The 15,497-nt window shown below is 38.4% G+C and overlaps 1 protein-coding gene across 2 annotated transcripts in view; it reads left to right on the plus strand.

Moving 5' to 3' along the window:
- The window catches only part of PARL (presenilin associated rhomboid like), a 48,636-nt gene that overhangs the window by 14,646 nt on the left and 18,493 nt on the right, over window positions 1–15,497 (plus strand). For both annotated transcript variants that reach the window (XR_004299823.1, XM_032407063.1), the window contains exons 5-6: window positions 13,944–14,039; window positions 14,633–14,782. Coding sequence is in view for 1 of the 2 variants with exons in the window: in XM_032407063.1 (XP_032262954.1) it covers window positions 13,944–14,039; window positions 14,633–14,782 (246 nt within the window). In the remaining variant the exon portion in view is untranslated. The remainder of the gene's footprint in view (window positions 1–13,943; window positions 14,040–14,632; window positions 14,783–15,497) is intronic.

Genomic DNA, 15,497 nt, shown 5'->3' on the forward strand with positions numbered 1-15,497 from the left:
CTTTATTTGTACAAATAAGGAGACCGTGGGGAATTATTTCCAAATCCATGACTCTCTGAACAGGGGTAAGCAGGCTCCTTTTATCAGGGCTTGGGATGAATATTCAGAAGGATAAAAGATTTTAATATTATAATGAAGCAGAGGTAACAGGCACTTGCTGATTCATCTGCACAGTCTTCCTCCTCAAATGTTTCTTTTCCTGTTACAGCAAGCAGTTCATTAGTTTCTAAAAGATGAAAGTGACAGGCAGAAGCTTCTGGGAGTTTCCTGAGTTCAGTGGGTCAGGGGGTCTTGCCAATAACAGAAGTGCTTTAATTTTTCTGAACTCATTGCACTTTTTAATCATTTATTTTTTAAGATTTTATTTATTTTAGGGGCACCTGGGTGGCTCAGTTGGTTAAGCATCTGCCTTCAGCTCAGGTCGTGATCCCAGGGTCCTGGGTCCTGGGATCGGCCTGCATCTGGCTCCCTGCTCACTGGGGAGCCTGCTTCTCCCTCTCCCGCTCCCCCTGCTTGTGCTCTCTCATTCTCTCTCTCTCTCAAATAAAGAAATAAATAAAATCTTATCATGGAACACTATATCTAAAACTAATGATATAATGTATGGGGATTAACATAACAATATAAAAAAAAAAGAAATAAATAAAATCTTAAAAAAAAAGATTTTATTTTAGAGAGTGTGCATGCATGAGCAGAGGGAGGAGCAGAGGGAAAGGGAGAGAATCCTTAAGCAGACTCCCCGATGAGTGCGGACCCCTCCCTCCACGTGGGGCTTGATCCCAGGACCCCAAGATCATGACCTGAGCTGAAATCAAGAGTTGGACACTTAACCAACTGAACCATCCAGGTGGCCAACACTTTAATTTATAACACAACTTGCCTTATGTAATTGTACATGTAGCATCCTTGAGGACAATGAGAGTTTTCATTTTGTTATAGCAACTAGCACGTGTCTTGCACACACTAAAGGCACTTGATTAAAATCTGTTAAGTGAATGAATATTGAATGAGCTCTTGAATCAAAGGATTGAGATTTTTCAAAGGTATATTGCCGTACTGTAGAATTGATTAGTCAGTAAGGTCTTAATAAGTATGATACCTTCAAAGATAGCTCTATAATAGCACATCTGTTTTCATTGATATTAATGGGGGGGTTTTGGTTTGCTTGTTTTCTCAAAGTAACCAAAATTAACATTATTTCCTTAGGATAGCAAAGTTTTGATTTCCTTTGATATTTTCGAAGTATCTCATAATTAGTTGATACCTAGTGTTCTTTGAAGATGGTAAAGATTTTATGCCATTAAATATTTGAAGAAACTTGGGATCAGAATTTAAAACATTTCTCATGCCAGTAAATAGCTTATTCATAGAAGTTGGTATTTGGAGACCACTGAAAATCCGAATTCTTTCCCCTAACCTTTTGCTTTTCTCTTAGTCAAATCAGGTTATTTGGCACGTAGGGACAGATGTTTTGATCTAACTAGCAGCTTGAGTGTAAGGTGCTTTGAACCACAGAAACATGAACAGTCATGCTAAATCCTTATTATGAGGTTATCTAAGTGCTGCTAAAGGCTGAGGAGATGCTGTCCCTGGGAATCACTTTCTCAAAGGTACTAGAGAACTGGCCTTGATCTTTTTTTTTTTCCCCCCTCTTTGGTTGGTTTGGGGATTTTTTTTTTTCTGGTATTAATCTTAATTATTAACAGAAATATCTCCCCAAACTTCACATTGCTTTGAAAAAATGTTTTTATATGTTCACTTGGTATTTGTGGGAGCATCTGGTAGCATTTTTCAAGTTAGATTTGTGCCTGGTGCTTTTATATTTCAGCTAGTCTCCTGTTCTGTTGCTTTGATCTGCAAGGGTTTTAAGGCTGCACTGGAGGTCCGTAGGCAGCCCCCAAGGAGAGTATTTCCCCTACCTTTGTAGCTTCCAGGTATGCCTGTGAGATACCTGCCAGGTTTTTCTATTAGCTCAGCAGAATGCTGACTTGACTATTTTGGGAGTCAGGTAAAGCTGAGAAGAACCTGCTAAAATATTGTATCTGAAGGAGGGGATAGGGAGTAGGAGGATGGGAAGAGAAATCTCAAGAAAACATTGCCCCGCTCCCTGCTCAGCGGGAGGCCTGCTTCTCCCTCTCCCACTCCCCCTGCTTGTGTTCCCTCTCTCGCTGTCTCTCTCTCTCTGTCAAATAAATAAATAAAATCTTTAAAAAAAAAAAAAAAAAGAAAACATTGCCCCGTTTTTCTACTAGTCCATATCTATTGTCAGCTCCAAAGTTAGTCACCACTATACCCTAGGGCCTTGCCCCTTTTGTTCCAACCTCTAACGTTTATTTTTTATTAGTCTCTATACTCAAAGTGGGGCTTGAACTCACGACCCCGACGTCAAGAGTTGCATGCTCTACCAGCTGAGCCTGCCAGGTGCCCCTAGTTTCAATTTTCTTTCCCCTTATACCTTTCAAAGATTTTGAGCTACACCTCCTAGACTAAGGTCTGCTTTCCTGTTCCTGAAGTTTCTGGTAAGGCAATGCTCACTGGATCTAGCTAATCTTGACCTTTTAATTTGTTGCTGATTTTCCTGAAATTCTTGGCTTCTCAGTTTTCAGACAAGTTATTTCTGGGTAAAGAAAATACTAATGTTTGAGTGCCAGTTAGGCTTCAAGTGCTAGGGTAGGTACTTTACATACATACTGTTACCCTTATTATCAGTCTTAATTGTAAGAGCCCTGCTAGTGGTATTCTGATTGTTCAGGTGGGGTAACTGAGGGAGGTTAAATAACTTGTCTGAGCTCACACAGCTAGAAAGAGTAGAGATGGGGAACAAACTTTTTTTTTTCCCAAGCTCAGTTCTTAATTTAAATAATATACATATTATTATATCCTTTCACGTTCTACTATAGCAGATCACCATTAAATTACCTTTCTGGTGAACCACACTGCCTGCTCCCAACCCAGGTATCTGGGTGTTTATTGACAGCCCAAATTGTAGTGACTTGTCCCAAGACAGCAGGCTGGCACTCAGGAATGAAAGGGAGCCCTTTTTGTCTACTTAGGTTAGTCTTTGTCATTGTAAAATGAATAAATGTGCATTGTAACAGGTTAAAATAGTGTTAAAGAATACGTAAAGTGAAAAATCTCTGTAACTTCCAGTTCTGCAGTTTCTGTCCCCATAATAACCACTGCCTTTTTAGTTACACTTGTGTGTTTATATATAGGCATTTATACTTCTTTGTACCTTGATTTTTTTTTTAAATTCTGTTAATATTTTAGAGGACATTGTATCATTACAAGTAAGTCTATTACATATCAGATGTATGTTTTTCACAAACTGAGCACATCCATGTAATTAGCACCCAGATCAAGAAATAGAAATTACCAGCACCCTGGGCTCAGAATATTCTTTTTGATAGCATTATAGTAGTTCATGCCAATGAATACTATGTAGCAAGTCTTCTCTTTTTTTTTTTAAATTTTTTTATTGTTATGTTAATCCCCATACATTACATCATTAGTTTTAGATATAGTGTTCCATGATTCATTGTTTGTGCACAACACCCAGTGCTCCATGCAGAACGTGCCCTCCTCAATACCCATCACCAGGCTAACCCATCCTCCCACCCCCCTCCCCTCTAGAACCCTCAGTTTGTTTTTCAGAGTCCATCGTCTCTCATGGTTCTTCTCCCCCTCCGATTTCCCCCCCTTCATTCTTCCCCTCCTGCTACATTCTTCTTCTTTTTTTCTTTCTTAACATATATTGCATTATTTGTTTCAGAGGTACAGATCTGAGATTCAACAGTCTTGCACAATTCACAGCACTTACCAGAGCACATACCCTCCCCAGTGTCCATCACCCAGTCACCCCATCCCTCCCACCCCACCCCCCACTCCAGCAACCCTCAGTTTGTTTTCTGAGATTAAGAATTCCTCATATCAGTGAGGTCATATGATACATGTCTTTCTCTGTTTGACTTACTTCGCTCAGCATAATACCCTCCAGTTCCATCCACGTCGTTGCAAATGGCAAGATCTCATTCCTTTTGATGGCTGCATGCAAGTCTTCTCTTAATAGATACTTAGGTTGGTTTTAGTCTTCTATAAATAATACTGCAGTGAATATCCTTACATAGAGATATTTGCACCCTTTTGCAAGCATATTTTTAGCATGAGTTACTGGAAATAGACTTGCTGGGTCAAAGAGTATGTACATTTAAAATTTTATATGTTGTCAGGTTGTCTTAAAATAAGTTGTATACCAATTTAAACATCCTTTAAGTCATTTAAGTCATTTATTTTCTAAAAGTTGCTCACAGGGGAGGTTGCATATTCTCATCTACAAGGAAGGTTACAAACTAACCTTCTGTGATTAGTTTGTAAAGGTTTTTGTCTACTGTGAATATGCCCCATTCTTTCCATCTACCCTTACCAGTTTCTAACTATCTGCATCCCAGTTGGAGGATTTAAGGTGGATGGTCTTTCTGGATTTCCTCTTAATTCCAGGAAGCTGTGGGACCAGTCCTTAACTAGTTTTGTTGATATTGCCCAGGAAGAGAAATTGTAGTCACTGTATGAGGCCAACACTGTATGATGATCCCTGTGCCTATAGTTCTGGTTCCCAGGGAACCTGAGGTAGGGACCACTTGAGCTCAGTTCTTTGGTTGTCACGGATGTATATACTGGTCAGGTTCTGGACTGGCCAGGTCTAGTTTCCTTCAGGTAGAGAAGCTGTGGAGGTATGAGCTGGCCTACTGCATCAGCAGAGGGGATCCTGTACTTAGCTACTGGACTACAGGTGGGATAGTGGGTCCTTTTCAGAAGAAGAGAAAAAGAGGTTGTACTACCTTCCTTGGGCTAAGGAGGAAAATGGACTGAGATTACTGAACCAAGCAGTGATTCCTAAGTTGGTGTATATTTCTTTTAATCAAGATATTATTCACATATCTTAAAATTTGCCATTTAAAAGTATGCAGTTCAGTGGTTTTTGTTGTATTCACAGGGTTGTGCAACTATCCTCATCTAATCCCAGAACATTTTCTTTATCCCAGAAAGAAACTCCATACCTATTAACAGTCACTCCCCATTCCCCTCCTCTCCTCAGCCCTCAGCAGCCTGTTATCTATTTTCTTTCTTTATGGATTTGCCTGTTCTGGACATTTCATATAAATGGAATCACCTGTGTTGTATTAGTGTCATGTTTTCAGGGTTCGCCTATGTTGTGGCATGTATCAGTATCTCCTTTCTTTTTATGGTCAAATAATATTCCATTATATGGGTATATCACATTTTGTTTCCTCATCTGTTGATGGACATTTGAGTTATTTCCATTTTTTGGCTATTCTAATGCAGTGGATTTTTTTGTATACATTTTCATGTAGACATGTTTTCATTTCTTTTGCTAATATATACCTCGAGTGGAAACGTTGGGTCATATGGTACTCTTGTTTAACTTTTTAAAATTGTGGTAAAAACATAAATGTACCATGTTAGCCATTTTTAAATTTACAGTTCAGTAGTGTTAAGTATGTTTACATTGTTATGAAACATCTGTAGAATTCTCTTTTGTCTTGTAAAACTGAAACTCTACGCACAATTTTGACTTTTCCACTCCCCCTCAGCCCCTAGTAACCACCATGCCACTTTATTTCTGTAAATTTGACTATATACCTCATTTAAGTGGAATCAAACAGCACTTATCTTTTTTGACTGGCTTATTTCACTTAGCATAATGTCCTCAAGGTTCATCCATGTTGTAGCATGTGATAAGATTTCCTTTTTAAGGCTAAATAATTTATTCCATTGTGTGTATATACCACATTTGTTCATGCATTCATTCATTGATAGACACATTTGAGTTGCTTCTACCTCTTGGCTATTGTGAATAGTGCTGCTATGAACGTGGATGTGCAAATATCTCTGAGATCCTGCTTTCAGTTCTTTTGGATATAAACCCAGAAGTGGGATTGCTGGATTAAAATTATTTTTAATTTTTTGAGGAATTTCCATACTGTTTTCCGCAGTGGTTGTACCATTTTATTTTATTTTTAGAGATTTTATTTTTAAGTAATCTCTACATCCAACGTGGGGCTCGAACTTACAACCCTGACATCAAGAGTCACATGCTCTGCTGACTGAGCCAGGCGCCCTGTGGTTGCACATTTTACAGTCCTTCCAGCAGTGCACAAGAGTTCTAATTTCTCCACATCCTTGGCAGCACTTGTTATTTCCTTCTCTGTTTTTTTTGATAGTAGCTATCCTAATGGGTGTGTGGTGACACATTGTGGTTCTGATTTGCATTTCTGTGATGGTTAGTGATGTTGCACATCTCTTCATATGCTTGTTGGCCATTTGACTATCATCTTTGGATAAATGTCTATTCCAGTCCTTTGCTTATTTTAATCAGGTTATTTGACTTTTTTGTTGATTGTAGGATTTTTTTTTTAATATATTCTAGATATTAACCTTTATGAAACAAATGATTTGCAGATATTTTCTCTCATTCTGTAGATTGCCTTTTCACTGTGTTGATTGTGTACTTTGGACAAAAGTTTGTTGTGGGTTTTTTTTTGGTTTTTGGTTTAATTTTTTTTCCAGAGAAAGTGGGGTGGGGCGGGGGCAGTCACAGAGGGAGAGAGAGAATCCCAAGCAGGCTCCATGCTCAGCGAGGAGCCTCAAATCTCAATACCGTGAGATCATGACCTGAGCCAAAATCAAGAGTCGGACACTCAACCACCCGAGCCACTGAGGTGTCCCTGACAAAAGTTTTTAGGTTTGATGTCCCATTTATCTGTTTTTGCTTATGTGTTTTTGCTTTTGGTGTCCTATCGAAGAAATCGTTGCCAAGTTCAGTGTTACGAGGCTTTTCCCCTGTTTTCTTCTAAGAGTTAAGTTCTTGTGTTCACATTTAGGTCTTTAATCCATTTTTAGTTAGTTTTCGTATATGGTATAAGAATCCAAGTTCTTTGTAAGTTTTCAAACTGGGAATAGTGAGTCTTCCCAGTTTATTAATATGGAGTATTACATTGGTTATATGTTGAACCAGTTTTGCATTCTTGAGATAAATTCCACTTGTTTATTATTTATAATTCTTCTTATGTACTGCTAGGTTTGGTTTGTTAGTATTTCCTGAAGGTTTTTCCATCTGTGTTCATAAGGAACTATTACATTGACTATCATATGTTGAATCAATTTTGCAATCTTGGGATAAATTGTACTTGGTCATGGTTTGTAATTCTTTATATGCTGCTGGATTTGGTTTGCTAGTATTAGGAATTTTTCTATCCATGTTCATAAAAGATATTGGTAGTTTTCTTGTGATGTCTTTGGTTTTGATACCAAGGTAATATTGGCAGCATAGAATGAGTTGGGAAATGTTTTTTCCTCTTCTCTTTTTTGGAAGCATTTGAAAAGGATTGGTGTTAATTCTCATTTATCTTTGCTAGAATTTGCCAGTTGTAATAAATTGAATAGTGTCCCCATAAAATTCATGTCCATCCAGAAATTCAGTGTTATTTTATTTGAAATAGGGTCTTTGCAGATGTAAATGGTTACAGTGAGATCGTACTAAATTAAGATGGGCCCTAAATCCAATTGTTTGTGTCCTTATAACAAGAGAAGACAAGACATACAGAAAAGAAGGTCATGTGGGGCGCCTGTTAAGTGCCTGCCTTTGGCTCAGGTCATGGTCCCAGGGTCCTGGGATTGAGCCCCGCATCAGGCTCCCTGCTCCGCGGGAGGCCTGCTTCTCCCTCTCCCACTCCCCCTGCTTGTGTTCCCTCTCTTGCTGTGTCTCTCTCGGTCAAATAAATAAATACAATCTTTAAAAAAAAAAGGTCATGTGAAGAGATGGAGGCAGAGATTGGAGTGATGCATCAGTAAGCTAAATAATGCCAAGAATAGCCAAGAGCCACCAGAAGCTAGGAAGAAGGAAGAAAGGAGTCTTCCCTAGAGTCTTCAGAAAGAAGTTTGGCCTAGCAACAACTTGATTGCAGACTTCAAGCCTCCAGAACTTTAAGAGAATACATTTCTCTGGTTTTAAGTCACCAAGTGTGTGATAATTTATTATAGCAGCCCTAGGGAAGTAATAAACCAGTAAAGCCATCTAGCCCTGGGCTTTTCTTTGTGAGAAGTTTCTTTTAATTATAAATTCAATCTCTATTTCTTATAGGCCCATTCAGACTTTCTATTTCTTGAGGAGTTTCAGTAGTTTGTGTCTTTCTAGGAATTTGTCAATTTCATCTACGTTCTCCTTTGTTGGTATATAGTTGTTCATAGTATTCTCTTATAATCCTTTTTATTTCCGTAAGCTCAGTAGTAACATTCTGCTTTCATTCCTAATTTTAGTAACTTGAGGTGTTTTTTTTTCTTTGTCACACTCCCTAAAGGTTTGTCAATTTTGTTGGTCATTTCAAATAACCAACTTTTGGTTTCATTGATTTTTTTTTTTTTTTTAATTTTTCTATTCCTTCATCCAAACATTTTGCTTGCTTTGTGTTTGCTTTTTTTTTTTTATTTTTCTAGTTTCTTAAGGTGGAAGGTTAGATTATTGATTTGAAATCTTTATTCTTTTTTAATGCAACATTCACAGCACTACTTTTGCTGTACTCTATAAGTTTTAGTATTGTTTTAGCAGCTTGGGTTGTCATAACAAAATGCCATAGTCTGAGTGGCTTAAACAACAGAAAATTATTTTCTCAAAATTTGGGAGGGTAGAACTCCAAGATCAAGGTGCCATCATGGTTGGATTCTGGTGAGAACTCTCTTCTCTCTTCTGCCACCTTCTTGCTGTGTCTTATGGCAGGGGGGAGAGAGCAAGAGCAAGCTCTTTGGTATCTCTCTTATATGGAAACTGATCCCATCATGGGGGCCCCCACCCTCATGACCTCATCTAAATCTAATTACCTCCCAAAGACTCCATCCCCCAAAACCATCACATTAGGGCTTAAATATATGAATCTTAGTGGAACATAATCCAGTTATATTTTTGTTTTCATTCATTTCAAAGTACTTTCTAATTTCCCACTTGATTTCTTATTTGGCCTACTGGTTATTTAGGAGTGTGTTAATTTCCACATATTTATGACTTCTCCCAATGTATTACTGATTTGTAATTTCATTCCGTTGTGGTCAGAGAACATACTTTGTATAATTTTAGTGTTTTAAAATTTTTTGAGATTTGCTTTGTGGCTGAACATATGGTCTCTCCTGGATACTATTGCATGTGCATTTGAAAAGAATATATTATTTGTGTTTTTTCTTAAGATTTTGTTTTTTTAAAAGATTTTATTTATTCACTTGAGAGAGAGAGAGAGAGAGAGAGGAAGTACAAGTTGGGGGAGAGGCAGACTCCCCGCCCAACACAGGGCTTTATCCCAGGACCCAGAAATCATGACCTGAGCTGAAGGCAGATGCTTAACCAGCTGAGCCACGAAGGTGCCACTTAAGATTTGATTTTTGAGTAATCTCCACACCCAACGTGGCACTCAAACCCACAAACCCAAGATCAAGAGTCACATGCTCTACTGACTGAGCCAGCCGGGTGTCCCAAGAATGTATTGTCTTGTTGTTGAGTGTTTTGTTTTTTTTTTAAGTAGGCTTCCCGCCCAGTGTGGAGTCCAGCACGGGGCTTGAACTTACCATCCTGAGATCAAGACCTGAGCTGAGATCAAGGGTCAGATGCTTAAGCGAGTGAGCCATGCAGGCGCCCCTGTTGAGTGTTTTATAGATGTCTGTCAGGCCTAGTTGGTTTATAGTGTTGTTCAAGTCTTGTTTCCTTGCTGATCATCTACTCTGTTATTGCAAATAAGGTATTGAAGTCTCCAACTATTATTGTTGAACTGTTTATTTCTCCCTTTAGTTCAATTTTTGCTTTATATATTTTGGGATTCTATTGTTAGGAGCATGTATGTTTATAATAGCTGTATTGATCTATCAAGATGTTATATCTTTTATCATTATATAATGTCCTTCTTTGTGTCTAGTAACAAATATTGTCTTAAAGTCTATTTTTTCTTGTTATGCTTATGGTGTACAAGATCCCAGCAATATATTGAGGTTTTATAAGCTCCTGTGGACATCTCATTCCTCAGCTTTTCCTTTTAAGATTTTTGGTCTCTTGTTTACTCCAAATATTATCCACCACCTTAGGCAGCCATGAACTTAAAACACCTGCCTGTAATTATTTTTGACAAATGCCCCCTGGGAAAAGGAATTTTGCACTTGAGGTTCCAGTCAGGTCAAATATAGACAGCCTTGCAAATGGGGTCTTGCAGGGAACTATTATTCCCTCCCTATTATCAAATAGGTCAGATGATAACAATTCTTTGGGAATGAGGCTTTGAAAGAGTTCCAGCTCCCTGTGCTCCCTCTCATGGTTGTGAGGCTGCATGGGAAATGTGGATTGTTTTCATAGCTTTTAGCTTCAACTTGTAGCTGGAAAGTAAGGGATGGGACCAGGGCAAGTTAAAATGCCCAAAATTTGCTGTTCCTATTGAAATTCACCATTTTTCTTTTTTTTTTTTTTTTAAAGATTTTATTTATTTATTTGACAGAGAGAGAGCACAAGTAGGCAGAGCGGCAGGCAGAGGGAGAGGGAGAAGCAGGCTTCCCGCCGAGCAGGGAGCCCCATGCGGGGCTTGATCCCAGGACCCTGGGATCATGACCTGAGCTGAAGGCAGACGCTTAATGACTGAGCCACCCAGGTGCCCCGAAATTCACCATTTTTCTTAAATGCTGAGTTGCTGCAAGCTTTTAACTAGTTTCCAGAGTTCTGAAAAAGTTGATTCTGACAGTTTTGGTCAATTTTTTCATTGCCTTTGAAGGAGAGAATTTTTCAAGGTCCTTACTTCGTTATTCTCACTAATGTAATCCATTGCATCCCTTTTGGTAAAGGTAGGTGTTGAGACAACAGCAGACTTTCCAAATCAGCAGTGTCAAGCCTGTCCAAGAGTTTACTGAGTCAGGAGGAGGTAACACTTCTAAGTGGAGAAACAAGCAAAGACCTTAAGCAGTTCTACCTCTCAAAGGAAGAGGAGGAGGAGGGAACCATGATTTGAGTTTCTACATACTAGGTGCATGTAGTATTTTGTTTAAGCCTCACTACAACTTTTATAAGATATGGAAGTATTATCTTCATTTTACAAATGAGGTAACTAAAGTGAAGGGGATGAAATGCTGCAGACCACAAAGCTACTAAGTGGCATACCTAGGATTCAGACCAGAAAAGGCCATTCCCTACTTTATTTCTCATTTTTAGGTTTTCATTGTGTGACTGCTGCATTTAATTGTGCTTTCTCATTTAATCAGCACTCGGCTCTTAAAGGGCGGTTTTATTACCCCTATTTTACAGAAGAGGAAACTGAGGCTGAGGGGTTAGGCTTCTTGCCTGGGTTCTAGTGTAGGACAGAGTCAGTTCTGCTGGGCTCCTTTACCCATACCGTTAGACAATGTGCAGTGCTGCTTCCAACCCAGGATTACCACATATCCTCTCCTGTTCACTGGCTGCTGGGGACCAACCATGCATGCTGTTTCCTAGATAAGGAGCCCTTTGTCTTGTCTGAAGTCTTAGAGTGACCAAGGTCAAAAGTAATCCTGTTGGCTATCCATGTCTTTGTGTATAGTAGAAAGAGCCCTAGATTAGGAATTCTGGCTTGGCCACTGAATTTGGCTCTGAAAATTTATATCTCAGTTTTCTCATCTATAATTTTTGAAAAATGGGATATGTGTGGAGGAAAATAACTGCATTTTACTTTTATAATTTCTTTTTAATTTGTGAGTGTATTACAGTGATTTGTGTGTATAATTTGGGTACGTATGTTCAGTTGTTCACTGACGGGATTCTTAACCATAGATCACAGGTCTCTGAAGTGAGGGGTTTAACTACAATGTGTTCCAGTGCCAATATTCTGTCATGATTCACCAAAAAAGGCCTCTTACAATTTGGTTGAAAACTTGGTGATGTTAACTCTTTGGTTACTGTTAACCTTGATATCTTTGGTTATCTTACCCTTTTTCAAGTCTTTTCCCTAGTTGTAATCTCTTCAGCCAGAGACACTCTCTACTTCTGTGCAGTGCTGTGGTGCTTGCAATTTCCAGAAGTGTATGCTGTATGTCGCTGGTTTCAGAAAGTAGCCTGCGGAACCCACAGGGTAGTTGTTGCCATTTTCCAGCCTAGCAGGCAGGCTCAGGGGCCCCATCTTGCTTTCCTTGCGTTGTACCGCACTTGGAGCGAACTGTATAGCCTTGATTATCTTTGTGATCATGGAAGCCTGGGGCCAGACCATTCTTGGGTCTTCTTTATGCCAAGATACCAGTCACCATGTCCAGACCTCAGAATTCTCTGGGTAATAAAGATGTGTAACTCTTCTAAAAAGAAACTAAGAAAACCCGAGCAACACTAATCACTGCTCACTTCCTTAGGATAAACCCTCTGAGATCCGTTCCTCCATCTGAGGAGGCTCCACCCTTCCTTTGCCCACCCTCCCTGCCCAGGGTTTCAGACTCCTCATTGGGAGGTATACATGGTACTCTTACTTGCCTTGCTTGTGATCTCTTTTCCTCATCCTTTAATGAATACTGTTCTCCTCACCATCTTTGAAAGTGTTTTGACACACCACCGGTTGTAAGATGCATCCTGATTACAGATATTAAAATGGAGAAAATGTCTTAGAATCTCTGAAAAATGGTAGGTAGCTTCCTTCCTTGCCTAACGCCGAAATGGGAGAGCAAACACTGCAGAGACTAGTAATGCCAAAGTATAGCTGAGAGCCTTACAGAGTGAGCAAATATAGAAGCCAAAGGTAACTCCAAGATGTAGCAGCCGGTGGGGATTATACAATAAATATCTTCTAAAATAGATCCTCTTACCAGAATGTTGCTGGAATTAGTGCTTACCGTCATTGAAGAAGCTGAAAGGGCTAATTGCCTATTGCTGAAAGAAACTGGAGGAATGAATGTTTAAATTCCTTTAATTCAAGTAGATGAGTGCCTACTACATGGGCAAGGAGTCATGGTACCTTAAAATTAATGTTTTTAAAGTTTGTAGTTTTTAAGAAAAACTTAATTTTTCACGAAAATGTGACTGAGTAGTTAATTCTATCATTAAATAATAAACCTACTCAATTTAGTGGTAGTTCTAGCAACATCAGTTCTTGCAGAAAAATGAAACAGTCACCCAATTCCCACATGAAAACAGTTTCAAAAGCAGTTGGAAAATTCTTACAGGTTATTCCTGACTTCTTACCTAACAAGTATTTTTCTCAGACAAGTGAATCTTCATTTACCCAGATGATACATAGATGTTTCCATAAGTTTAAGAAGTATATTATTCCCTGTGGAAAAAGAAGCATATTATATAATATAGCTTTTCTGGTCTTGGCCAAAGAACCCAATTCTGTACATTACTTGTCTCTGGCTTGACCATTTTCAAACAATAAGTATAGATCTGATCATTGTTTATTGAGAAGAGTAAATTGTTCCATAGAAGTAAAATATGGATCTAAGTGAAGGAAGTCAGCTTCTAGAGCATTTGCAGTTTCCCAGGAATTTTCTGACTGTACCAGTGCATATAGTTTGATACTTACTTTCTTTTAAAGATTTTATTTATTCGAGAGAGAGAGAATGAGAGAGCATGAGAGGGGAGAGGGTCAGAGGAAGAAGCCGACTCCCCACTGAGCAGGGAGCCCAACACAGGACTCGATCCCGGGACTCCAGGATCATGACCTAAGCCAAAGGCAGATGGTTAACCAACTGAGCCACCTAGGTGCCCCTAGTTTGATACTTAAAAACATTGATTTCACTTACTTTCCTTAACTTGCCCTCCCTCACCCCCCTCCCCAGTGTATAATAATCGTAAATAATTGTGGTAGAAAATCTTATTCAGGTGGACTTTCAATCAGACTTTCTTTGTTCCTGTTTTTAACCTCCCTAAATTATATATCTTTATTTTGTAGGTATCATAGCGGCAAATGTTTTTGTATTCTGTTTATGGAGAGTACCTTCTCTACAGCGGACAATGATCAGATATTTCACATCTAACCCAGCCTCAAGTAAGTCTACTTATGACTTTATTTTGATGTAGAGGTAATATGAAAGAAATATGCTTTGTTATTGAAATGCTATAAAAAGGATGAGTTACTTGTCAACAATTATAAGCAAAATCCAGAAGATAGACTGTAAGCTCCTTGAGGAAAGGGACCTCATCTCTCTTAGTCTTATGTCCCAGGTACTTAAAATGTGCCTTGCACATAGTAGATATGTTGACCATGTTGACCCAAGATCCATGATCACTACAAGTTTACTCTTGGAGGATACTGTTATATACAACTTCATATCTGTAATTGAAATAATTTACTAATTCTTTTTTCTAAGTAACTTTTGCCATAAGGACAAGTTGCTTTCATTGAACTGAGAATTTTTATTGGTTGCTTACTAAGTAGAGGAAATTTAAGAGAATTTTTCACCACCTTGAAAAACACTATGGTAAACCATCTTATTTAAACTTTTTAATTTGCTCTTTTTGTTTCCTATTTTTAGTTTTTTGTAATAGTAATGAAAAAAATCTAAAAAATCTAAAACAGATCATTTTTAGATCATGGCTGTGTGTCCTATGATTACCAGACTGTTTTTCTTTCTCTTGTAGAGGTCCTTTGTTCTCCAATGTTGCTGTCAACATTCAGTCATTTCTCCTTGTTTCACATGGCTGCAAATATGTATGTTTTGTGGAGCTTCTCCTCCAGCATAGTGAACATTCTGGGCCAGGAGCAGTTCATGGCAGTTTACTTATCTGCAGGTAATAAGCTTTAATCTGGGGATCTTTCAGAGTATAAACACTTTCACCTATCTGGAGAAGGAAGGAAGGGAATGATTATAGCCATATTCTACACATGAAGATTGTAATAGAGAATTGTACAAACTGTCTATAGAGAAGGATACCACAGACCGATGGGGTTATCTTTTCTGCTTCTCATTTTGCTGGTTTCTTCTTAGATTATTTAGTATGTTTAGTTTTAAATCAGGATAGACAGGAGTTAAGGTTTAGTGTAGAATTTAAGAATGTCATTTTTATCTCGTTAGGCTTTGGTTTCTTTAGCTCAGGTCCACCATTTTATAAATAGGTGCTTCCCAGACTTCCTGGCTGTCTCAATCATCTGGATCTTTGTTAAATAACCTTAAGCTCATTTACCACAGTGTGTTCAGTTTCCAGAAAGCTTTAGATCAGAACTTTGTAATAAGATTGTCAAGGATGAGTTTTTATTTTATCTTTGCTGCAAGCATATATCTTAGTCTGGAATCACTCCAGTCGGTCCTGGAGATAACATCATTTCCTTATTTCAAGTAGGAAATGGTAGTAGTGGATTCCAGGTTCCTAGATGCTACTGAACTGGCAAGTGGTCAGTTAAATTTTACCTCTGTGTTTGCAGAATGTACTTAATTAAAAACCACACAGCATAAAAATTCATTTCTGAAATCCCTTTTTAAAAAATTTTTTTTTTTAATTTAGTTTA

The sequence above is a fragment of the Phoca vitulina genome, unplaced genomic scaffold, assembly GCF_004348235.1.
Source record: "Phoca vitulina isolate PV1807 unplaced genomic scaffold, GSC_HSeal_1.0 scaffold8, whole genome shotgun sequence".
Classification (NCBI taxonomy): domain Eukaryota; kingdom Metazoa; phylum Chordata; class Mammalia; order Carnivora; family Phocidae; genus Phoca; species Phoca vitulina.